This window comes from Nematostella vectensis, chromosome 5, assembly GCF_932526225.1.
Source record: "Nematostella vectensis chromosome 5, jaNemVect1.1, whole genome shotgun sequence".
NCBI lineage: Eukaryota > Metazoa > Cnidaria > Anthozoa > Actiniaria > Edwardsiidae > Nematostella > Nematostella vectensis.
This window is the reverse complement of record NC_064038.1, coordinates 3,740,377-3,765,159: the sequence shown is the minus strand read 5'-3', so window position 1 is coordinate 3,765,159 and position 24,783 is coordinate 3,740,377. Positions and strand designations below refer to the sequence as shown.

General features: G+C 39.8%; 1 protein-coding gene and 2 long non-coding RNA genes across 3 annotated transcripts; 2 read left to right on the top strand and 1 right to left on the bottom strand.

Annotated features, from left to right (window-relative positions):
• The first annotated feature begins 13,996 nt into the window (after positions 1 to 13,996).
• On the top strand, positions 13,997 to 15,888 carry LOC125563227. The gene is made up of 2 exons (XR_007308243.1): positions 13,997 to 14,139; positions 14,908 to 15,888. It is a non-coding gene; the product is annotated as an uncharacterized LOC125563227 (long non-coding RNA).
• A 105-nt stretch (positions 15,889 to 15,993) lies between these two features.
• On the bottom strand, positions 15,994 to 20,252 carry LOC125563226. The gene is made up of 2 exons (XR_007308241.1): positions 19,487 to 20,252; positions 15,994 to 19,382 (listed from the first exon to the last, which is right to left on the bottom strand). It is a non-coding gene; the product is annotated as an uncharacterized LOC125563226 (long non-coding RNA).
• Positions 20,253 to 20,344: 92 nt separating this feature from the next.
• On the top strand, positions 20,345 to 24,536 carry LOC5517805 (alpha/beta hydrolase domain-containing protein 17C). The gene is made up of 2 exons (XM_001637756.3): positions 20,345 to 21,113; positions 22,427 to 24,536. Exons 1-2 carry the CDS (start codon positions 20,470 to 20,472, stop codon positions 22,644 to 22,646), a joined length of 864 nt encoding a protein of 287 aa, XP_001637806.1. The 5' UTR covers positions 20,345 to 20,469; the 3' UTR covers positions 22,647 to 24,536.
• Positions 24,537 to 24,783: the final 247 nt, after the last annotated feature.

Below are 24,783 nucleotides of genomic sequence, written 5' to 3'. Positions count from 1 at the left end.
TCAACAGCGCGCCAGTCTTTGACATTTTTTATCTGACCACGCTGTGGTACATTTCGATTAGGTCTACCTAGACCTGGCCTTCTCGTTAATACCACCAACTACTGGACGCTCAAGTTTATTGATTTGGAGCAGCTGAAAGCTGAAATGAAGCAATTCTCCATGTGCACTTAAGCGCCATCAACTGCGAGTGAGCTTGATATATATGTAAAAGGCGTCAGGAAAATTTTCATTTCGTTATTTGGCTTATGACATAGCTGCCAAAAATTTGCCAGAAAGCTACTACAAACACAGCTTCCAAAAAATGTCAGAATGCATCACTTTAAAATTGTTTCTTGGAATTCTATTTCCTAGCACCTAACTGTATGACCCTTTCTTGGAGTGGCAACAAAATTCGTTGCTTTTAAATGTGCGCTGCCAAACGTCTAGGTACTAATATTTCTGAAGAGTTATTTGACTCAAATTTCCCGCCATTGTTATTTGGTGAAAGCGTCGGCTTGTTGCCTAGCAAAACAGCTCCTCATTAAATGCATGACCCGGTTGTGAAAACTCATTAATTCACACTCAGTCCGTAAACTGGGAGTCAATCACTGATCTGGCTCGTTTAATCCAAAGTGATTTTCCCGATACAGAGATGGCTGTCTCAGCTATATTACATCGCACAGATAGCCCAGCGCGATGCATAAGGTAAAAGGGGCTAACAAGATCCTAAGGTAATAGTGAGGAATTCCACAATGACCAGTAACTGTAGTCACTTTTCTATGTTCAGAAAGCATATACCAATTGTAGATAGAATATTAGACTCTAAATATATAAATTTACTAATTTTATAAAAATTGGGTTATTTTTGGCCATTACGACAGGTGTTCTTTACCAAATCCCTGTTCTGCTTCCACAGGAAAAAATTTCTACGGGATCTCAGGTATTGCACACGAATGGTTCAAATCCTACTTACTTAATCGTACTCAAAGGTGCTCTGTGAATAATTCTCTCTCGGGTCCCAAATTTCTTACTTGTGGTATTACCCAGGGGACCATTTTGGGACCATTACTATTTTTGCTTTACATCAATGATCTCCCTAACTGTCTTGTTAATTCTTACCCACACATGTATGCTGACGATACTCATCTGACGTATGCCAGTAATAATGTGGGGAGCATAGAATCAAATTTGAATCAAGATCTCGCTAACGTCAGTGACTGGCTTAAAGCCAACAAACTGACCCTTAATAAATCTAAAACTGAATTCATGCTGGTCGGCTCGCGCCAAAGACTAAGTACCTTTGAGAACTCTCCTCGTTTAGTTCTCGATAATTCCCTAATTAAGGAAGTCCCTAATACAAAATCTCTAGGAGTCTGCGTCGATCAGCACCTCTCCTGGAACGCGCACATTACTAATATTTCCCGAAAAACTGTGAAATATCCCCATCATGTGACGTCACATCCGGTGTTCCCCAAGGGTCTGTTGTTGGGCCACTGCTGTTTCTTTTGTTTATAAATGACCTCCCTGAAGGCATAACTGGTAACATACGCCTTTTTTCTGATGACTGTGCGCTTTATTTCCAACTTATCTCTTCGGAGTCTTGCGCATCCCTACAGTCGGATTTAGACCACCTTGCAGACTGGTCTCGTGCATGGAAACTAAACTTCAATCCCCCCAAATGTTGTCTTGCATATCTCAAGGAAAAAGAATTCACCAGCCATTTTATTTCTTATATGTAACCCGCCTGGAGGCAAAAGACTCCCACCCATATCTTGGAGGAACCCTCTCAAACGACCTACGCTGGAACTGTCATGTAGACAGAGTCTCCATGAAGGCTACCCGCACTTTAAATCTCCTACTTAGGAACCTACACAATTGTTCCAGCGATGTCAAAGTGCGCGCGTATATTGCTATCGTAAAACCTATGATAAATTATTCTGCTAGCGTGTGGGACCCTCACACCAGTAAGAACACAGACAAACTTGAAATGATCCAAAGGCGTGCAGCACGTTTTACTCTCAGAGACTACTCTAGACTCAGCAGTGTCACTGAGATGTTGGCCAAGTTGCAATGGAGGGAACTCTCTCATGATAGGAAAATCGCTAGATTAGCAATAATGTACAAAATTGTGAATAATTTAGTTGCCATTAAGGCAGAAGATTATGTTTCATTTTCTACAACCATAACTAGAAGGAATCATGACCAAAAACTAGATATTCTGTCCCCCAGAACCGACATTTATAAGTTTTCGTTTTTTCCACGCACTGTTCCACAGTGGAACAGTTTGCCAAGCTACACAGTGAATGCAAAAATTGTTGCTTCCTTTAAGGCATTAATTCATTTATTTAATATCATATTCATACTGAAATGATACATATATATGTATATTTATAATCTTGGTATTTAGCAACCTAGCTTTACCGAGCAAATAAACTGAAACCGAAACGATCCAAGACCTGCTTACAAAATCTGTAGACTCTCAGATTTATACAAACTTGGATTAAGCCACGGCAAAGCGTTGAAATTCCAGCGTGTGTTTCTGGAGATCTACCCGGTCGTCGTGAAGACAGGCAACATTTTGCCTAGAAACGTCGTCAAACCAACAATGGCCAAGTTGTCATCATCCGCTCCAGAGCTTCAACGACTATATTTGTAAAGTAAGTAAGTTAAATAGTGACGAAGGAAGGTTTTTTCAAAAGTTTGTTCACTAACAATAACTTAGCTTGGGCGATTAAACTGAGTCAGTGTTATTTTGCTGGGGATTAAAAATGAATATCCATAAATGACCACCCACCTTTGTAAATTGCTGGCCTATACCTACACAGTCAATTATAGTTACCAACTAAAAACTGCTTGTCTGGATGAGACTTTGGTTTAGGCTTTAGTTAGAGAAGTTCATGACCAGTGCGATGTTCCAGAAGTAGGTTTTTCCCAAGAAGGGATAATACAACACACCAAAGACTTTTTCAGTGAACAAAGAAGGGCTCTCAAGGAAAAAAGAAAGTAAGCTTTTTGCTTTATAAATATGACACATCGTTTACACAAGGGCAAACTATCGCAGATACATGCATGGCGAATCTGGACGTTTATTTGGACATTATTTGAACCAAGATAATACTATCATGTACTGTATTGCAGCGCTGCCTGGATAAAAAGGGCGGATCTCCGGTCGTTTCTGGAGTTACGAAGTTCGTAATCGTAAACCAACCACAATCTCGTACTTCGTGGTTCAATTGTTCGAGTTCGTAAGATCTTTGATCGTTTGTAAGATCGAAAACTCACAAGTTCGAAAGATAGTAAGTTCGAACGCTCGTAAGCTCGTTGTTTGACAGATTCCAAGGATCCGATTCAAATAAAAAGATTGGACCGGGGGACTCGTAAAATTCAAAGACAATTCGAGAAGTTGTGATGCTAGCAAAGACTCGACATATTGCACTGTACAGGACCCGAAATGATCCCAGGACCCGAAACGATCCCAGGACCCGAAATGATCCCCAAAAGTACCCCAACTGATCCTCGGACCCGAAACGATACCGAGGAGTCCCCGAAATCAACCCCAAGGAATTGCGGTAATGGACAAAGGGAAAGCAGAAGAAATACTTGCAAGTTTTGAAGCATAATAAAGGGTTAAGAGCGACTCGATTTCTAAACAACGTGACTTAAAAATATTAAATTCCAACACAATACTTCTATTTATTACATTGCCCGGCGTTAAACCCATAAACAGAGTCCAAAACAAATACACAACTTTAAATTGCTACTGAAAGGAATACAGCATAAACATAGCACAGCTTTGCTCAGATCAACCAAACTTTTGACCTTCCATCACACTCTTAACATTTTGCGGTTCCGACACATGACTCCGACACTATAAATCTCATTTCCGGTAAACATCCTAAAAATTAATATTCATCTGTGTAGTATTTATGTATGTTAAGAACCTTGAACATTACGTGTTGGGCTGCCTGTGTTATGTTTATTGTTGTACAGCGGTTTTACCCCATAGAATCTCTAGGGGCAGCCATCTTGCTTAGTTTTCGGTTTAGTTTTACAAGCTGTAGATTTATGTTGATTAAAGCCTCAGTTTAGAGGCATACCTTCTACTACAATTTAATCAACATATTTTCTGAAGTCCCATGGATAAAGTACTGCGTCCTGAACGCCTAGAAACCGATCCAAATAGCAGCACGGCCCAGAAGGAATGGCTCCATTGGAAAAGGACCTTCGAGAATTTCGTACAAGTTCTACCTCAGACGGGCCTGGACAAGTTGACCGTTTTAACTAACTTTGTTTCTCCAACACTCTTCCAACACATCGAAGATGTGCATCCCGCCTTTAAATTGGCATCTATTGGCATCCCGCCTTTAAAGAACAATGATTCCTCTGTTTCTGTGACAGACGCACATAAAGCTGAAACTCTTAATACTTTTTTCCATTCAGTATTTACACAACAACAACTACCAACACCTGTTCTTGGAAATTCACCATATTCATCAATTCCAGATCTTCACATTTCTGCTGAAGGAGTCTGTAAGCAATTATCTGAATTAAATCCCAAGAAGGCATGCGGGCCCGACGAAATTCCTGCAAATGTTCTGAAAGAAGTTTCCCAATCAATGTCACATTGGCTAGCATTCATTTTTCAACAATCTTTCGACTGCAACAAGATTCCATCTGATTGGTCAAATGCTTTAATCACAGCGATTCACAAGAAGGGTTTGAAATCTGAGCCAGCCAATTATCGACCCATTTCATTAACTTCTATTTGCTGTAAAATAATGGAACACATCATTCTCAGCCATATGGCCAAACACTTGTCATCTCATAATATCCTTATCAACCAACAACATGGATTTAGGGAAAAATTTTCCTGTGAAACTCAACTAATCTCTGCAATTCATGACTGGGCAAAAACTATTAATTTTCGTGGCCAAACTGATGTTTTATTATTAGACTTCTCAAAGGCCTTTGATTCCGTCCCGCACCAACGACTGCTCATTAAACTTGATTTTTATGGCATCAGAGGTAATATGCTCAATTGGATCAAAGCATTTGTATCAAACCGCAAACAAAGTGTTTCAGTCAATGGTACTGTTTCTTCATCCAAGTCTGTAGTGTCTGGCGTGCCTCAGGGCTCGGTTTTGGGCCCAGTGTTATTCCTATTGTTTATTAATGACATTTCAACAGCTATACAATCTAACCTTCGTCTATTCGCAGACGATTGTGTATTATATAGAGAGGTAGCTTCATTACAGGACTGTCAAGCTTTACAACAAGACCTCGATCGTTTATCTGTGTGGTCAAAAACTTGGCAACTTAAATTCAATGTTTCTAAATGTTATCATTTAGGAATTACTCGAAAGAAAATATCTGTTAAGTTTACTTACTCCATGGATGGAAAATGTATAACCCAAGCATCTTCTACCCCCTACTTAGGAGTAACCATCGCTGATAATCTATCATGGAACGAACACTGTGATAACATCTGCAAAAAGGCAAATTCTACCCTTGGCCTTTTGAAACGCATTCTATCTGGTTGTTCTCCTGAAGTAAAGGACTCTGCCTATAGAACACTTGTTCGTCCTAAATTAGAATATGCCACCAGTGCATGGAATCCATATACACAATGTAATATAAACAAGATTGAGATGATTCAACGACGTGCAGCAAGATTTGTTTTCAATGATTACTCACGCTATAGTAGTGTTTCTCCTATGATCAACTCACTAGGATGGGAATCCTTGGAACAACGTAGGCAATTAAATCAAGCACATATGTTCTATAAAATCTACAATGGCCTTGTTGGTATATCTTTTCCACCCGAAGTAACACCTATCACAAGAGTCTCAAGACAACCCAACTGCGCGCCCTTCCATCAACTTGTAACATTGAATGACACTTATAAATATTCATTTTACCCAAGAACTATAAGAACTTGGAACAGTATAAATTTATCTACAATCCCAGATTCGTTAGCTAAGTTCAAGGACAGTTTATTATTAAAAGTCCAAACCAATTAATAATACCTATTGATATATATATGCATGAAAAGATATATTTATTTTTATTTAACATTTACATTAACAATTAACATATTTTTTACTAGTTTCTGATCTTTAGGGTGCATGCCATGGATGCATGGAGCGGCTGCCAATCTAGCGGGAGTTGGCTCGAGGGTGAGGCAAAGATTCTTTGTTTCGCGCCTGGGTTGATTCTTGTTGGTTGGCTGTTTCATGCATTTATGGCATTCACTCTATTGATGATAATTTTAATTTCATGTATATATAATTAATTATTTAATTTTATCAAATATCTAATTTCAATAATTTTCAAGTAATATATATTTATGCTTCATTTTAAATTTAACCTAAATTATTTTTCCGATTGCCGATAATTATTATTATTATATTTTTCTTTTGTATTTACATATTGTATTTTCTTTTTCAACTCCTAGTATAGTCTTAACTGTTTTTTAGGAGTATAACTATTAAAGATTATTAAAGATTAAAGAAGATTGTACGGAATACGATGCAGCAATTGAGGCGCTACAAGCCCTTTATGTTAGACCACGGAATGAGATCTTCGCTCGCCATCTACTTGCAACGAGACGCCAGCAACCATCGGAAAGCTTAGATGAGTACTTGCAAGCTCTGAAAACACTGAGTAAAGACTGTGATTTTAAGAGTGTAACCGCAGCGCAGTACAGCGAAGAGAGCATACGGGATGCGTTTATTACAGGTCTGCAATCCAACACAATCAGACAACGATTGTTGGAGAACAAAACACTTGATCTAAAGACCATGTTTGACCAGGCTCGAGCTCTGGAGTCAGCTATGAGGAGTTCAGAATCATATGGAGCACCACAGATACCTATAAATGCAGCACTACCTTGTAACAGCACCTCATTGTCAGCAGAACAGCCTGACGAGTCTACTGTAGCTACAATGAAACCCGATAAAGCTACTTGCTTTTTCTGTGGAAACAAGAAACACCCTCGACCGAAGTGTCCTGCCCTGGAGGCTATTTGCAACAAGTGTCAAAAGAAAGGCCATTTTGCTAAAGTTTGTAAAGGAAAGGCGGTTCCAAAAGAAAGAGTTTCGGCAGCAACTTGGTCCCCGACACTCGCCACCTTGACAGCTAACCCACCAAAATCCCTCTCTAAATCATGTGGTGTCGTCAATATCCAAGGATTGCAAGTCAAGGCCCTGTTTGACAGTGGGAGTAGTGAAAGCTATATCCATCCCAGTCTAGTAGAGCAAGCAAGTCTGACAGTCCAGCCCTCATCTAGTACCGTATCCATGGCAACCTCCTCGACAGGCGCCATCAAGGTTAGTGGTACTTGCACAGTTGATCTTACCTACCAAGGACGGAGATATGAAGGCCACAAGTTTTCTGTACTCCCTGGGCTATGTGCAGACCTCATATTAGGAGTAGACTTTCAGTCAAAGCACGAAAGTGTCATCTTCCAGTACAAGGGCTCCGAACCGCCCCTCTCCGTCTGTAGCTTCAGAACTCTGAATGTAGACCCGCCTGAGCCATTTGCAAACCTGACAGCAGACTGTCATCCTATTGCCACAAAGTCACGCCGCTACAGCCAAGAAGATTCCACGTTCATTGATGAGGAAGTTAAGAGGCTGCTTAATGAAGGAATCATTGAGCCCAGTCGCTCTCCATGGCGAGCACAAGTTGTAGTAACCAAAGATGAGAATCACAAGAAGAGGCTAGTAATTGATTACTCACAGACCATCAACAGGTTTACCCTCCTCGACGCATTCCCATTACCACGAATAACCGACTTGGTTAACCAGATCGCCCAGTACAAAGTTTTCAGCACTATTGATCTACGCAGTGCTTATCATCAGATCCCTCTCAAAGATGAGGATAAACCGTACACAGCATTCGAAGCTAGAGGTAACCTGTATCAGTTTAGCCGACTCCCATTCGGCGTCACCAACGGGGTGGCCTGCTTCCAAAGAGAGATGACTAAGTTTGTGGAAGAGAACAATCTCAAAGCGGTCTTCCCTTATCTCGACAACATCACAATCTGTGGGAAAGACCAAGAAGAGCATGATTCCAACCTTCAGAGTTTCCTTGAAGCTGCTAAGCGCAAGAACATCTGCTATAACAACGACAAGAGCATCTTCTCCACCAGGCGTCTTCCTATCCTTGGATATGTGGTTGAGGAAGGGAATATCAGTCCAGACCCAGAACGTCTACGCCCTTTGCGAGAGCTACCCGTTCCAAGTGACTCAAAGTCTCTGAACAGATGCCTCGGATTGTTTTCCTACTACTCACATTGGATACCCGCATACTCGGATCGAATCAAGCCAATAACCTCCTGCAAGGTTTTTCCATTACCCGAGCCCGCTGTCGCGGCCTTTGAGAGTATCAAGAAGACGGTGGAGGAAGCTTTTGTTAGTGCAATCGATGAAAGCATTCCATTTGAAGTTGAGACGGATGCTTCAGAGGTGGCATTAGCTGCTACTCTCAGCCAAAATGGGAGGCCAGTTGCATTCTTCTCAAGAGCCTTACAGGGCAGCGAGCTCAAGCACGCCTCAGTTGAGAAAGAGGCACAAGCGATTGTAGAAGCTGTCCGACACTGGAGGCACTTCCTAACAGGGAGGCACTTCACTCTTAAAACAGACCAGAAATCAGTATCTTACATGTTTGACCAGTGCCACAAAGGGAAGATCAAGAATGATAAGATCATGCGGTGGAAGATCGAACTCTCCTGCTATAGTTTCGATATCATTTACCGTCCTGGTAAAGAGAACATTCCACCCGACACTCTGTCCAGAGCTACTTGCGCCACGTTGAGTGAAGATCCCCTCTACCAGCTCCACGAGTCACTCTGTCATCCAGGGGTCACCCGACTCAACCACTTCGTACGCACCAAGAACCTCCCTTATTCCCTTGAGGAGATCAAGAGCATGACAAGTAAGTGTCCAGTTTGTTGTGAATGCAAACCACAGTTTCATCAACCTCCCAAAGTTCCTCTCATTAAGGCTACTCAACCTTTCGAGAGGATAAACATTGATTTCAAGGGCCCCTTGCCAAGTAACAATGGAAACAAGTTCTTCCTCAATGTAGTTGATGAATATTCAAGATTCCCTTTTGTCTTCCCTTGTCCTGATGTGTCTACACCAACAGTGATCAAGTGTCTTACCTCCTTGTTTACGATGTTCGGTATGCCAGCCTATGTACATTCGGACAGGGGCTCCTCCTTGATCAGCCAGGAACTGCGAGACTTCCTGAATGAAAAAGGGGTAGCCACAAGCAGGACAACTGCTTACAATCCCGAAGGCAATGGGCAAGTGGAGAGGTATAATGGAGTGGTATGGAAGGCAATTTCAGCATCCCTGAAGTCTAAGAATCTGCCAGTAAAGCGCTGGCAAGAAGTCCTCCCTGATGTTCTACACTCCATTCGTTCTCTGTTGTGCACGGCTACCAATGAGACACCCCATGAGCGATTCTTCGGTTTTCCCAGGCGATCCTCTTCCGGATCTTCCATCCCAACATGGATGAGTGAGCCTGGACCGGTCCTACTCAAGCGTCACGTCCGTGCAAGCAAGACAGATCCGTTAGTTGATGAGGTGGAATTGCTTCAGGCGAATCCTCACTACGCCCATGTGCGCTATCCAGACGGCCGAGAAACAACAGTCTCTACCAAGCATCTTGCCCCCAAAGGTGAAGTACCAACAATGTACCCACTCCCTCAAGTTAAGCCTACTGTTCCAGGTGAGCATCACCCTGCTACTGGTAGTTCCCCACCTTCCTCGGAGATAGAAGTGGAGATAGGTGTGGGCGAAGAAGTGCCACAGGTCAGTACAGGTCTTGATGGGCAGCCTCCCTTGCGACGTTCGGAGAGGACCCGACGTCCAGTGGACAGACTTAACCTCTAACCGAGGGGTGAATGTAGTATTTATGTTACGTTAAGAACCTTGAACATTGAATGCCCCCGTGCTCAGACTTAACCTCTAACAGAGGGGTGAATGTAGTATTTATGTATGTTAAGAACCTTGAACATTACGTGTTGGGCTGCCTGTGTTATGTTTATTGTTGTACAGCGGTTTTACCCCATAGAATCTCTAGGGGCAGCCATCTTGCTTAGTTTTCGGTTTAGTTTTACAAGCTGTAGATTTATGTTGATTAAAGCCTCAGTTTAGAGGCATACCTTCTACTACAATCTGACAACCAAACATGTATTTCACCACGAAATCCTTGTTCACACGAGCGAATATTTACCTACACATTTTAGGCAGCCGGTTTGGCCGAGAAGATGGAATGACAAAAGCACACTGAGTAATACACTCGAACAACCCTTCTACTATCGATGCAAAATATTAAGAGGATGTGAAAGCAATATTATGTGAGTTTTGAATTTCCTCGTGTAGTCGTGCGTATACCCCGGCATGATCTCACGATATGATAGGTCTTTCATTTACCGAAAACAAACATGCCAAAAAATAACTTTAAAACATTTCGCTTCCTATGTAAAGCAGCATGTCCCATCTGTAAAGACTTTCTTTTATGGCTTGTTATGTAAAAATGATTTATCCACGCCGGGCTCCTCAAATTACTATCACATGAGTTGTTAGTTGACCCCAATTTCTGACTCAACCACTGTATTTCCCCCGCAGTCGTATATAAAAATCTTAATACTATAGTTTTAGTTAATGTAAATTTCCTTTTAATAACACAAACAAAGCTAAATGTTTCATATGTTTTTAAAACTGAAAGCCAATCCTTACACATTCCTTTAGTTGTCCATTACTGTAATTCCTTGGGGTTCATTTTGGGGACTCTTGGGGATCGTTTCGGGTCCCGGGATCAGTTGGGGTACTTTTGGGGATCGTTTCGGGTCCTGGGATCGTTTCGGGTCCTGGGATCATTTCGGGTCCTGTACAGCACTCCCCATGAAATCCTAAAATTCCCGCTCTGTTTGAATGAAGAGCACTGGTATCCCATTTATTTTACTTTAACTTAAAAAGAAGGCGATAAGGTTTTTATTTTCAAGTTCATGAGGTCCAAATAGTTATTTTTCTACGAATCCAATAGTGACTTTAATGAGAGTTATAGACCGGAAAGGGGTGAACACTCTAAAATTGTCACTAACAGAAAGTGTATTCTTTTAATGAGGCATTCTTACGTAATTTCAATAGAAACTTACTTACACCAAGCCTTTTGTTTGGAAACCCGAAAATCTTTTATTTGGCCCTATTTGGGGTATCCTGTTTTTACTAATTACTCGCCATTGTTAAACACAACGCACACAAACACATAAACCAACACATACATAAATTTAACTAAGACGACTTAAAACAAAAAACTCTCAGAACAGTCTGCTTTTGGTAAAAATAATACAGATACATAAACCAACAACAAAAAATGACTATCCATCAACACTAAAGTAACAACGCGCTGTGACCAACCTTTCGCTCGGTTTCTATTACCGGCGCGCGTTCTCTATTTCCGCTAAAACACCAGCACACAAACGCTTACTAAGCAGGCTCTTTACAGAACGAACTGAAACCGGAACGATCCCTGAAACGAGTCTCTGATATAATGTTTATTGTCATTGCAAATTCTTACCAAACCGGACGTTTTCACCACAAAGGATAAAACGTCAAGCGAAAATGGAAGAAACCTTCAAGTGTCCATTCACCAAGAACAACAGAGACGCACACCAAGTTATTACAAAGTAAGTTTTGGAAGGTCAAATAATGCTAGAGAGTAACTTCCATTTAAGATCGTTACCGTAGGGAAATATTACTAAATGGGCTCCGAATAGCCCTGATATTTCCATGTGCTAACAGTTTGAGGTTATGCTCGCATACTCGCGCACAATTCCCAGCCGTGCACGCATTGATTTCTGTGGTCTTCGCGGCAAGATATTTTTCTAAGAACTAAAAATTCTCGGTCTCGCATGAAAAGCGGGATGCTAGCTTATCGGAGTATGTTTTTTTTTCTTTCACAATTACAGTTCTGAGGCTGAGGCTGTTCGCCACATGCTTACATGTGAGGAAAAGGCCGTAAGGTGCCCGAGCTGCGCTGAGGTGATGAAGGGAGGGGAGGTGGACGAACACAACAGGACACAACATCACATTGAAAAGCAAGCTAAGGAGTACGTAAACGTTTTAGCGTTAATTGCAACGGACGATAATGAGGTGAATTAGCAGTCGGTCCCATGCCCCCGATATCCCTGACAGTACTAGTAACGGAATGGTGACTGTCATTACGCAGATGCCTGACTTTTTTTATTTATAATAGCATCATTTCGGAACCGTTAAAATTAACTATGAAATAACTAGCAAAGCTTCTCATCACACTTGTTTTAAATTGAAAATCTAATAGAAATCCGAAGTCCGTAAATCCGTCTTGGGTGACGCATGGTTCCATATAATGCAAATGCTCAACCTTATTTTCAAAACTAAGTATCAAATGTGCAATGAAAGCGAAATTAAAGACGGGTATGGTGGCACAGTGTTATAATAGTAAAACCAATCAAAATACTGGAAATCACTTATAAAAAATATAAAATCAAACAAATCAAAATCCTAATTCCTTTATTTAATATTATTTATTTTTTATTTTTGCAAAATGCAAAAAAATATTGAGGCAAAAAAATATTGACAAAAAAATGACAACCAAAAAATATTAATTGAAACTTCCCGCACGATATTTATTCACACAAAAAAATAATATAAAACTGATTAAAAAAATCTGGACGTCCAAAAATAAACTGCATTGAAAATCAACATTGAATATGAACATTGAAAATCACCATTGAAAAACAACATTGAAAATAAACATTAAAAAACCAACATTGAAAATCAAAGGTAAACTTCACAAACATAAAAATGAATGTCGCGTTTTCTCTACGTGGCCCATCGTTATAATAACCAAGAGATCTGGTGACACTATAAGGACGATGGCCCAGTGTTATAATAGACCAGGACTCCTTGCGCACTTCCGCCACGTGGATAAAATATTCCCGCGCTTTCTACGGGTGTCCTGTGGTAGAAACTCCAAATAAGGATATACTAGGAGCGAGGTGCGAACTTTTGCCTTCAACAGTTAAGCGTTCCTTCAGCTACTCGTGGCGGATCTGACTCAATGTGCTGAATGTGAGAAGAAGGGTCCTGACCTTTGACATATAGAAATACCACCAAAACAAAAACGCCGTATAGCAAAATCTTGATGTCAAGATGTCCGAAAAGAGGACTAAATCCCAGAACATCATTAAATGCATAGCCTGCGTGCAGCCGGAAATAGTTCCATTATTACCGTCTGCGAATTACCAACAGAAAGCTTGTTTAGACCCCCGCGCACCAACCGGCGGAGTGAAGCGATTTCTGATTGGCTGTCGTCTGTAACTGTAAATGTAACGAGCCACGCGATTGGTCAATAGCTCCATGTACCCTGCATATATAATTTTTTGAAAGTTATGATTTCGCACGTGAGTTTCACAGCGAAGGCGCGAAGCGTGCAAACCAATATAGTGCAATTCCTTCGTGTAATTTGTGCCTCACGGATGTTGCTTTTAGCGACCAAAGATTTGTCATCGGGGGTAAAAGGAAGCTCGATATAGCCTTAGCTGAAAAGTCTTTCTTTCACAAGAGTAAGCGAGTATATTTGCCGTCTGCGCTTTAGGAAACTTAAACGACGAAGACAATTGATTCAAGAACTGAAAACCATCGAAGACTTCTTTTAAAATGAATATAGCGATCATCAGAACACCGAGAAAGAAACTAACATAAATGTTAATTTATGCACATTTTGCACTGACATTTTGAACTGATTGTTACATTTTTTTATCAATAAATATCATTTAACATTAAAGCCTAGACATCAATGATAACAATGATATGAGTATAGTAGAGTAGAATTAAATGCTTATTTTTTAATGGATTTTTAAAACAATACCAATTTTTGGTCCATTTTGGCTTGGACAGGAAAGAGTTAATGCTAATTTGATTTTTTTTATAGATATATTTTATATTATATTATATATATAGACATATATATACATGTACGCACGTATTCTTATAGGCCCATTTGCACTGAGGTTCCACGAGTGGGTCATTGTGGCATTACCTGCGGCAGTTGGTGAGCCTTTTGACGATGCACAAGTTAATTCTATTATTGATATGGCTGAGGGTAAGTTATTACATTTGTGTGTGCCCAGGTAAACAACGGTCCCTTTAACACTCATCATTTACTACTCACTACAGCACTGAATCGAAAATCATAAAAAAGTATAACATGCTGCGATAGATACAAATACTTAAAGGTTGTATAAATTGAGTAAAACAAGACAAATCTGATCAGGAACTGCATACAAATACTTCTTTTTCATTTATTTACTAATATTTCCCCAGGTTAATCCCTTCAACAAAGCTGATATAAATAGGTGACCTGAATAACAAATTTATAAGGAAAAACAAAAATGTATCCCCCCCGTCCATTAACATTTAGGGTGTTCGAGAGGCGTTTTACGCACACTAACGAGGTAGCACCATAAACAAATAATTTTTATCAAACGGAAATACAAGCCCAATTAGTTTCAGTATTGAATTCTCAATCCAATTCATTTGTTATTTGCCGTCGGCGTTCACACACTTGTCATTATACTAGCCACGGGGCGTGTCACACGGATGGCCTGTGGTGATCTGGAGCCGAGGGCACAATACGAACAAAATTTACCCTTGTTCTAAAAGTATAGGCTGCCAACAATAAATTTATTGATTTCAAAAGTGTATGCGTTTTCTTTCCCTACTCATCAACATCAAAAAAAGTTTTAATGGGAGATACATATAGTATACAACTATACTCTACTCATCAACATCAAAAAAAGTTTTAATGGGAGATACATATAGTATACAACTATACTCCAATAGCAATTTTTGACATTTTTTTAATCTACAGCTCCTTCACCAAGTGGCACAAGCCAACTTTGGCCACTACAGAGTGCGTCTAACCCACTTTGGCCAAGATATTCCTGATAACCAGGACCCAATAGATGCTATTGACGCAACAACATTAATGGTGTTGTGACGACTAGTGTCTTAGGTTTTTTTTCTGCAGTGTAGACAAATCACAAACAAATGAGCTAGAAGCATCATCGACTCGATCGCTACACCATCGCAAGACCACGAGATCCCTACAAGACTGGAGACCCTGTCTAGATCTTCTGTCATGTGTCCTTTTGGCAGTCAGAATAAAACCGGCTTTTCACCGAAGATTCTCGTTTCCAACATTGAGGGAGCAAGATCAAAATCTGCAGAGCTTTCCTGTATCTTAGGAGAGGAAAATATTGACATCTTACTTGCAACTGAAACACACCTTAACCCGCAAGTAAACAGCTGCGAGATTCTGCCTCAGGATTTTCTTGTCTACCGTAAAGATCGTCCTTCTCACAAAGGTGGAGTCCTGATTGCGGTTAAAAACAACTTGGTCTCAATACCACGCCCTGGTCTTGACTCGGACTGCGAAATCGTATGGTGTGAGGTGCTCCTGGACAAAGAAACAAACCTACTCTGCTCTTATTATCGTCAACAGTCCTTAGGCATGATTTCCCTTGATGCCCTGGATAATTTTCTGAGCAAAGTCACGAAATTAGCTGGAAACCGTCATGTTATCCTCACCGGGGACTTCAATTTACCATCTATAGACTGGGCCACGTCTAGTGTCCCCCTGGTGCAAAAGATGCAAACCTCTGCAGGTGTTTACTTGATATTGCTCATGATTTCCATCTTGAGCAATGGGTCCATGAGCCTACAAGATACGGCCCCACTTCTGCTAACACTCTGGATCTGTGGTGATCTGGAGCCGAGGGCACAATACGAACAAAATTTACCCTTGTTCTAAAAGTATAGGCTGCCAACAATAAATTTATTGATTTCAAAAGTGTATGCGTTTTCTTTCCCTACTCATCAACATCAAAAAAAGTTTTGATGGGAGAGACATATAGTATACAACTATACTCCAATAGCAATTTTTGACATTTTTTTAATCTACAGCTCCTTCACCAAGTGGCACAAGCCAACTTTGGCCACTACAGAGTGCGTCTAACCCACTTTGGCCAAGATATTCCTGATAACCAGGACCCAATAGATGCTATTGACGCAACAACATTAATGGTGTTGTGACGACTAGTGTCTTAGGTTTTTTTTCTGCAGTGTAGAAAAATCACAAACAAATGAGCTAGAAGCATCATCGACTCGATCGCTACACCATCGCAAGACCACGAGATCCCCACAAGACTGCAAACAGTTCTTTTGTGGAGGAAATTGTTAAGGCCGTGTTAAAAGCACTGTTTGGCGACACTAACGTTACCGAGTATTTTAAATCCCTGTGAGTGCCAGACATGATTCTTCTCTACTACAAATAACAGTTGCGAACAACTGCTCCCATTACTATCTTTTTTCACCATATTTTATAGATTGGTTCAGCCCCCTAAAAAATTCAGACTAAGATCTCCAATGCTTAAAGATAATATACCAGTTTAAAATAACTTTTGATGAATAAAACTTAATACTTCGTACTTCATGAGATCGGAGTCTAAAACCTTTTTTTATTTGGTTAAAACCTCAGTTTTTATGAATTTCACAAGAGATGAAGATTTCAAAATTGCGCACTCGATTTGACCCGCGCTCGAGAGGCCCCTCTCGATTAAAACTAATTTCACTTATTACCATAAGTAAACCAGGGGACGTTACGTCACAGGAAGAGTCAAATAAAAGGACTCGTATGGTATCATTAGGGGATATCACCCTTTACTGCGTTTGCCCACGCTTTTAAAAGCACAAAATGGTTACAACTTGCATTGTTTTTGGCTGTAATAACACTGCTATTAAGGGAAAAGAGGTGTCTGCACGAATTCACCTTTCTAGGGAGCTCGAGCCCGAAGGCTAGGTGAAGGAGGAGACAATGGGTTCGTTGGTAAGTTGGGAAAGCCATTGAGTCACGGCATGGGTCAAGCGGTAAAGAAAAGAGAGAAAGTAGAAAAGCCATCCTGCAAAGTAGGTAATTCTATTTAAAAGATCAGAAATGGTGGCAGACAAATTGGATGCAGCCAACAGTCTGAGGCCTGAAATAACCAAACGTTCAGGCAGTGAACTGAGGGAATTCAATACGTGTTCACTGACCCCATGTACTGTAAAACCATGACAGCCATCCAGTCCCACAGAAAAACAACCATTCCAACAGGCACAATGAGTTTTGACGAAAAAAGATATTTTTATTTACACCACATCACCTCTGAACTCTCCGGAAACCCACCCAATCTCATCTTGCACGTGACTCGCATACACAAAAATTTCAATCAAACGTCTGATGTACAAATGCTATGTGTAACACAACAAATAATGCTCTCACTCAAACAAGGGCTATAGAAGGTACTATGGTTAAACAAGGCTGGGCAAACCCAATTTACTGACAAGGCTGGGTGAGCCCCATTCACAGGTTATGGAGGAGATGAGGGGGGTAATAACAATGTGTGTCGTACAGGATGTCAGACAGTTAGAGGTGGTTCCAAACGGGTCACAGATGGGGCAATGTAACAGAATGCATTATTCTCTCATATGTTGCTGTTTATTTACTAAGTTGTTTTGAACTGTAACAAGTTTCTTGTGTTACAGTTAGATTTATACTCATATTTACATTAACAAATAAACTGCAATGTCACAAAGACAAACACATTGTATATTGGGTTTGTATATATACTTATTTATATATAATAATAATATATTACATTTTTAAAAACCAAGAAACATTGATGTTGTCACATTGTCACAGAAATTACAGCTGTTTAGTGAATTAGATATTTCAAGATATATTTTTTAGATATATGATTTCAGATAGATGATCAGATATATGTTTGACACTTAGTCTTAGAGTTGAATCTATCCAAAGCCAGAGAAAATTTTAATCTATTACTTTTTTTCCATATGTCACACAATATCTCACCAAGAAAGGCGGTATTTTATTTTCCTATTCCTTTCATCACTTTTTAAATGCCTTACAAGGCACAAGTTTGAGAAGCGACAGAGAAGTTCAACAAGGCTCAGAATGTAAAGAACAGCAAGTGGTTTCTTTTGCCAGGGTTCACACTGAAAGAACATCTTTTTAATGCAGAAATAAAAAAGACTTGGCATGGCTTGGCTACAAGGTTCAGCCATGTAGGCACCCCCCCTCCATTGCCAATACCTTAGCAGTGATAAGGGCAATAAAAGAACGAAATGAAAAAAAGCAAATTAAATCCGTGTTTATCGGAGGAAAAAAGGGAACAAAAAGATGAGAAAGAAAATTAATTTTGTTTAGTTCACTTTATTTAACATGACTTAGAATGTCAAAAACTGCGAGTGGTTTCTTTAACCAGGAATCACACTGAAAGAACATCTGGCTCACACTGCAAGAACATCTGTTTAATGCAGAAATGAGAAAGCTATCTGCTTATTGGCTACCATGTGATCGATCATCCATTCAAAGTTGCTAGCAAATGTTAGCCTTTTGTGTGATGGAAAGTGGATCAAACAGTAAGACACACTTCTTGCAAGTTATGTAGAGGTTTTTACATGGCAACTTGTGTTTTCTCAATCAATCATATGCAAAGATAAAAAACATACTTATTGCACTCAACCATGTCTAAATCAGCGAAAGGCCAAAGTCCAAGAAATATATGCATTGACAATTGCTGCTTTTGGAGGAAGAAACTACAAAGGACATCTGGTGTCGCAGCGGAAATTAAGCTTGCTATTTGTCATGCCGTTCAAAGACTTGGCAACAAGGCTGAGCCAAGTATAATAGCAAACATTTAACTTTCTTGTCGTATTTATAAGTGGAACCCACTTCCGCTATATCCCCTGTAGGCTACAGCCTTATTACTTGTAAGAAGCCAACCCAACGGGGCAAAAGTCATAGCATTTCAAGGAATTTGCGTCATCCCAAATGTCCACCAGAACCAGTAAAAGGAAAGTTACTTGAAAAAGAAATAGAGATTTTACGATAATAACTTTACAACCAAGTAAGTGTTCAACGTGTTTTTTCTTTTCCAATATCAGAAACTTAGACTTGCGTTTGTTATTGCAATATGGTTTATGCTATCTACTATCTACAATATGTAAGTATATCATACAGTAAAAGCAAAGTTTGCTGTTGTGTCGAAAATGCTTTACACTTCTTGGCGCATCGACATCTCGGGCTGCCACGTGAGAATTCAAACTCGGAGATCTTAAAGGAAACATTTATAAAACCCACGTAGCCTTACGGTCTGTTAAGTCATTATCTAGACATTTCTGGTGGCTCCTACCTTTTAAATTACCCTTGTTCGAGGAAAGATACTCCAATGCCGATGATAAAACTTTGGAAATGCGAGAGGGCGTCGTTGTACATGGCTCGCTCTGTTGAAGCGAAATAACCGGGCTCTGGTCAACTTATTTGGACTACAACGCGATAACAAAACGTCTAAAAGTGTGTTGTGTGAAGTGATAAAGGCTTTGCTCACCTGAACATGACTTTTTTGTAGATATTTTAGGCGGGTTTTCTCTGCCGCCCCTCTTGCTTCTTGTCTTGTTTTCACACGAACGCACGTGCAAGAGGCCAGGCTCCTAAGCTATCGCAGGCGCAAGATGCCAGCCGAAGATAGCCCCTCCCCCCAGGGACCCCTTAGAAAATAAGAAGCTAGTGCTAGCTGGCTAGTAGTGAAGCTGTCATTGGTAGCCAGGGTAGTAAAGTGTGCACAATACTCGCGGCCGACAACCAAAAAGCGTTCTTTTCTATTTAGTCTTTGTAGCCAACTCTATGATAAAGAGCTGGCCGCGCGGAGAAGAAGGCGAAGAGAAAAGAAAAGGGTCTTCTATTTCGACTTTTCCCCAGACTCGCATGGTCTTCCGAGCCTCTCTCGCTTGTTACACAGGCTATCTTTATAAGAGGTCTTTTGCAAATGATATCTAAGCTTCTCGCGCACCAATACGGCTCAACGAACGATCTAACATGCACATGACTAGTGATTTTCTTTCTTGAAATCAGAATGATTGGCTTGATAAACTACAAGGGTTAACCGGTATTAGTAGTAGTGATTCCTCTGCCTGCTACACGGCGGGCGTTTTCGTCTAGACGGGCCTATACCCAATGAGTTTATAATTACACCAAAAGCCAATCTCCCGACGTGTGGCCAATCTGAATGCTCTTACAGACCCCGGTGTATTTATAGTAGCAGAGGATAAAGAGTGATTGTTGAAACCGGCGGTTTTCGAGAACGTAACCGGACTCGAGTTGGTTTGGGCCTTGGGGCAGGTGTTAGCGCGCTTCCGGTAATGACGTCATTGGTTAGGCAGCTAGGACTGGGGCGAGCCATGTCAGGGCTGAGTATTTTCTCCACTGATCAACTGTTCGAATCGAAGACGTTATGAGAATCGAGTCTAGTCTTGCTTAAATTTGTAACTCCTCTACTTATAAATTAGCTAGGATTTACTGGCCATCGCCCCAATGAATGGATTATCGTTTTCAGAGATCTGTTGCTTGTTTTGTTGTCCACCATGTCCGTCGAAAATCGCAGCGAAGTTGGCATTTTTACCTCCGGAACCAACATACTCGCTGCAAGATTTGAGCGAAGGTGGTCAAGCTTTGCATCTTAGCGAGAAATCAGAATGGCAATACGGACAAAAAGAACTTGATAGCATCGAGGCATTCACCACTAAGACCAACCGAGGCAATCACATCGGCTGTATGTTTATACGCTGCTCTCCGAATGCCCGTTTTACGTTGCTGTTCAGTCACGGAAACGCTGTCGACCTGGGGCAAATGTCCAGCTTTTACGTTGGGCTTGGTACTAGGATTAATTGCAATATATTTTCTTATGATTATTCCGGGTACGGAGTAAGTACAGGAAAGCCGTCTGAGAAGAATTTATACAGTGATATTGACGCAGCGTGGAACGCTCTGCGAACAAGATATGGAATAAGTCCCGAGAACATCGTACTTTACGGACAGAGCATAGGAACAGTTCCCACGATCGACTTGGCTTCAAGGTTTGAATGTGGAGGAGTTATTCTACATTCGCCGCTAACTTCGGGGATGAGAGTTGCTTTCCCTGAGACTAAACGAACCTGGTGTTTTGATGCGTTCCCAAGGTAAGTTCGCCTCCTACCTTCTTTGTTATTTACGATTTTGTGACCTATTCAGGTTTTTTATTTTGTCATTACTAAATCTAAGCTAATGTAGGAACATATTGCGATCACTCTCTTCCTAATCGTTGACCCCTTGGATAAAATCCCACAGTTTTCTGATCATATAGCATTTCTTGCTTTTGCTTATTCTAAAATCGACAAATTTTATCTTTATAATCGAATCTGGCTTAGTACACCCAAAATGCAAATCACTGTGACCACATACATTTTACCAATCCATAAATTACCTTGATAACATTTATTTACTCAGTTATAATATCACATTTTGTTAGGTTCCAAAAAGCAGCTATTAAGAAAAGCTTTTTTTTTCCTTTGAAGTTATATCCAATCTTAGTTTAGATTTCAGCAGAATTTTCTTTAACCCCACCCTCTGGTATAGAATAAGATGGCAGGCCAGCAAAGTTCTTTTGCTGAATAGCTGGAAGGTGGGGTTCTGTTTGCAAAAGAAAAATCAAATCGTTTTTTGGAGGGGTTTGAGGTCTAGTAGGCATGTTTTATGTGATAGATAAAGAAAGCCAATCTTCCCTTATTTGTTAGCTTTGCAACAAGGTTGCCTAACAAGTACTGTTGGAATAAGAAAAAAAATACTACAATACAAACAAACAAATGAAAATATATATATAAATAACATATAACTTGTATTCAAGACAGGGGTACACAACAGCAAGAGCCAATGACCATAACTATATAAATATCTATATAAAAAACTTACTCATATACTTGATAATAAATTTGCTGATAATAATAATAATAATAATAATAATAATTACTGGAAGCAAAACCCAGGGTACATGAGGCCACACTTCTACTAAAGTTAAATAGAATAAAAAAGTCTAGGGTTCTCACATTGCTGGTTAACACCCAAAATTTGTCCTACAATTAACCATGGTCTACCCAAAGAAGACTGCCCTTTACATTCTATACCATTCTATACCATTATATACCATTCTATACCATTTGCTCTGTGAAAAAAATCAGCTTACTGTAAGTGTTGTTTCATACTAGATATGTGGAGAGTCATTACCCATGCCCTAGCATTTCACAATGATAATGCAAATCATATGGTATTTTTTGTCATGGTGCAAGTACATGATTAGGGTAAATTTTGAATTGATTTGGTGTTTGATATTTGATGTTTTCTTCTTGTGTATTTTATTAATTTGTCTGGACTTAATTACTGCATCCAGACTCATTCTTATCTATTAATAGTAGGTAAAATTTGTTTCTAATATATATGTTATTTATTCTCCTTTCAGTATTGAGAAAGTTTCCAAAATAGTGTCTCCAGTGCTTGTTGTCCATGGTACTGAAGATGAAGTCATAGATTTTTCACATGGACTTGCGATCTATGAACGCTGCCCTCGAGCTGTTGACCCACTCTGGGTGGAAGGGGCAGGCCACAATGATGTTGAACTCTATGGACAATACCTAGAGCGCCTGAAACAATTTATACAGCATGAGCTCATTCACAATTGACAGGGCTTTTGCCTTTAGCAAATGGTAGCAAATGACATACATACTGTAGAACAACATGCCATCATGTCAAATGACACTTAAAAAACGATCATCCTACAGTATCAGTAGTGACAGGCAAGCTCTACTGATTTTTATGTGTATCTTCTTGTTTCACTTACTTACAACATACTCTGTACACTTGACAATACAACTCTTGGTGTGAGGCTCTGGTAAAGGGGATTTAATAAGTTATCCTCGAACAGTCACAAGTAACAAATTTAGAGGAATCATCAAAGCATCCCATTTGCCAACTAACCTGGCAGTATTTATGATCACCTCATTTAAACAGTTTAAGCCTAAACTTCAGGTATATCCATGAATTCCAGTTTCCTGCGCAGCCGTCAGACACAAGGACGGATGCGCAAGAGACTACATGAAGTCTTGATAGATAATTTGACTCACTTGCTTACTATATCAACATATTGTATGAGATTATACAGACATTAAGTGAATGCAATTATGCCCAAATAACCAGGGTTTGATTTTTAAATCCTCACCTGGCACATACAGTAGCCTGTGCTAACCACCACTCGCTATGAACTGGCTTACTGTAATGAAGGTAATCTAGAATGTATTGGTAAGCTGGTATTTGTGGAAAAAAAGACTTGCATACCCAGATTGTCATTACGTACTTTCTTACTTTATATTTTATATCTAAACCCAGGAGAATAACTAATGACATTAAAACGGGGGGACTTGAATAATTTTAACCAGAGCCTCTCATTTAAACAAACCCTTTACAGCTTCTTTCTTAACTCTGACATTTTAACACAAAATGCTCAATTATACTTGCTCTGTCTAAAACACATCATAACTTTTAAAGGTACATCTTTTTGGGACTTTCACTTTTATATAGAAACCATTGAAAGCAACAAGTTGAACAACTGATAGATCCTTCATCTATATTACCAAATGTGGCCTCTAACAGGAAACATACTATTATTTCATGAATTCGATTTTCCTGTGAAAGGTCCCATCCAAACATATTGCGAAAAAATTCTTATAGTAAGCTGTATAATATAGCTATTTGCACAGACACTTAGCCAGGGTTTTCAGGGAGGAGGCAGGGGCGGGGCAGAGAGTGCACACACAGATATCAGGTAAAAAGTCATAGGTACAGCAATTTGTCATTGAGAGTCAGCGCAGGGTGTGTATGCCAAATTCCAAAACCTTCAGTACTTTTATGGCTGTAGCTGACAGAAAGCAGGGAAGTGGATATATAATGCACCAGAGCATGGCTACCTAGAAATTATGCCATGTCATATCTTAAATTTGACTCTCAAATATAGAAACACAAGAAATCACTAACCCCCCCCCGTGTACACGGCTGCTCTTGCTGTAACTGGGATAACATACAAAATCTGGCTATGCCCTGGTGCACTTCCTGAAGCCCACAAATAAATAGTAGAAACTGTCTGATTATGTATTGTACTTTCCAGGAAACAATCATATTTTGAAATTGTTCAATCACAATGGTTGTATTCCAGTTCAGAATAAAGTGTAATTTTAAGATGTAAAATTTAACATTAAGGGAAATTCCTGGAATATACAGTACACTTAATTAGATCATTTGATTTTATTTGGCCATTATATCTTGTTTTGTGGCTTGAAAGAAACTTCAGACATAATTGCACAATAATTAAATAATAACCACCTACTTTTGCAACATTTTAATTTTGCTCAAATTATTAATGTGTGTGCTTTTCTTCAGCAACACAACATATGACAGCTTGAATTTATTTGTGATTTCTTTCTGTTAGAAATGATTTGTACAGAGATACACTAGTTGGTATAATGTATATCAAAGAGATTGTAAAGTAAGCAAGCAAATAAAAGTGGGATTGTTGTCAACATTGTTCACTGGTTTTATATAAATGATATAACTTAATCTGAAAATGCATGAAATAATGTAAATGTATGAAAGCGCCCAAGAGTCTGTAGTGATGGGAGTGATGATAGAAGTAAATAATGTATGGGTTTTATTTTCTTTAAAAGATGTTAAAGAAAAGAATTTCAAGTCCAAGTGATTTGGTTTATACTTTGGAGAAGGGGGCAGAACCTTATCAGTAAAATACCTACACTCTAATCAGCCCTTTTC

Excerpts from the sequence above, each read along its gene's own strand:
- LOC5517805 (XM_001637756.3), top strand. The coding sequence starts at position 20,470 with ATGAATGGATTATCGTTTTCAGAGATCTGTTGCTTGTTTTGTTGTCCA. Across the intron at positions 21,114-22,426 it reads TGTTTTGATGCGTTCCCAAG|TATTGAGAAAGTTTCCAAAA; the intron begins GTAAGTTCGCCT and ends TTCTCCTTTCAG.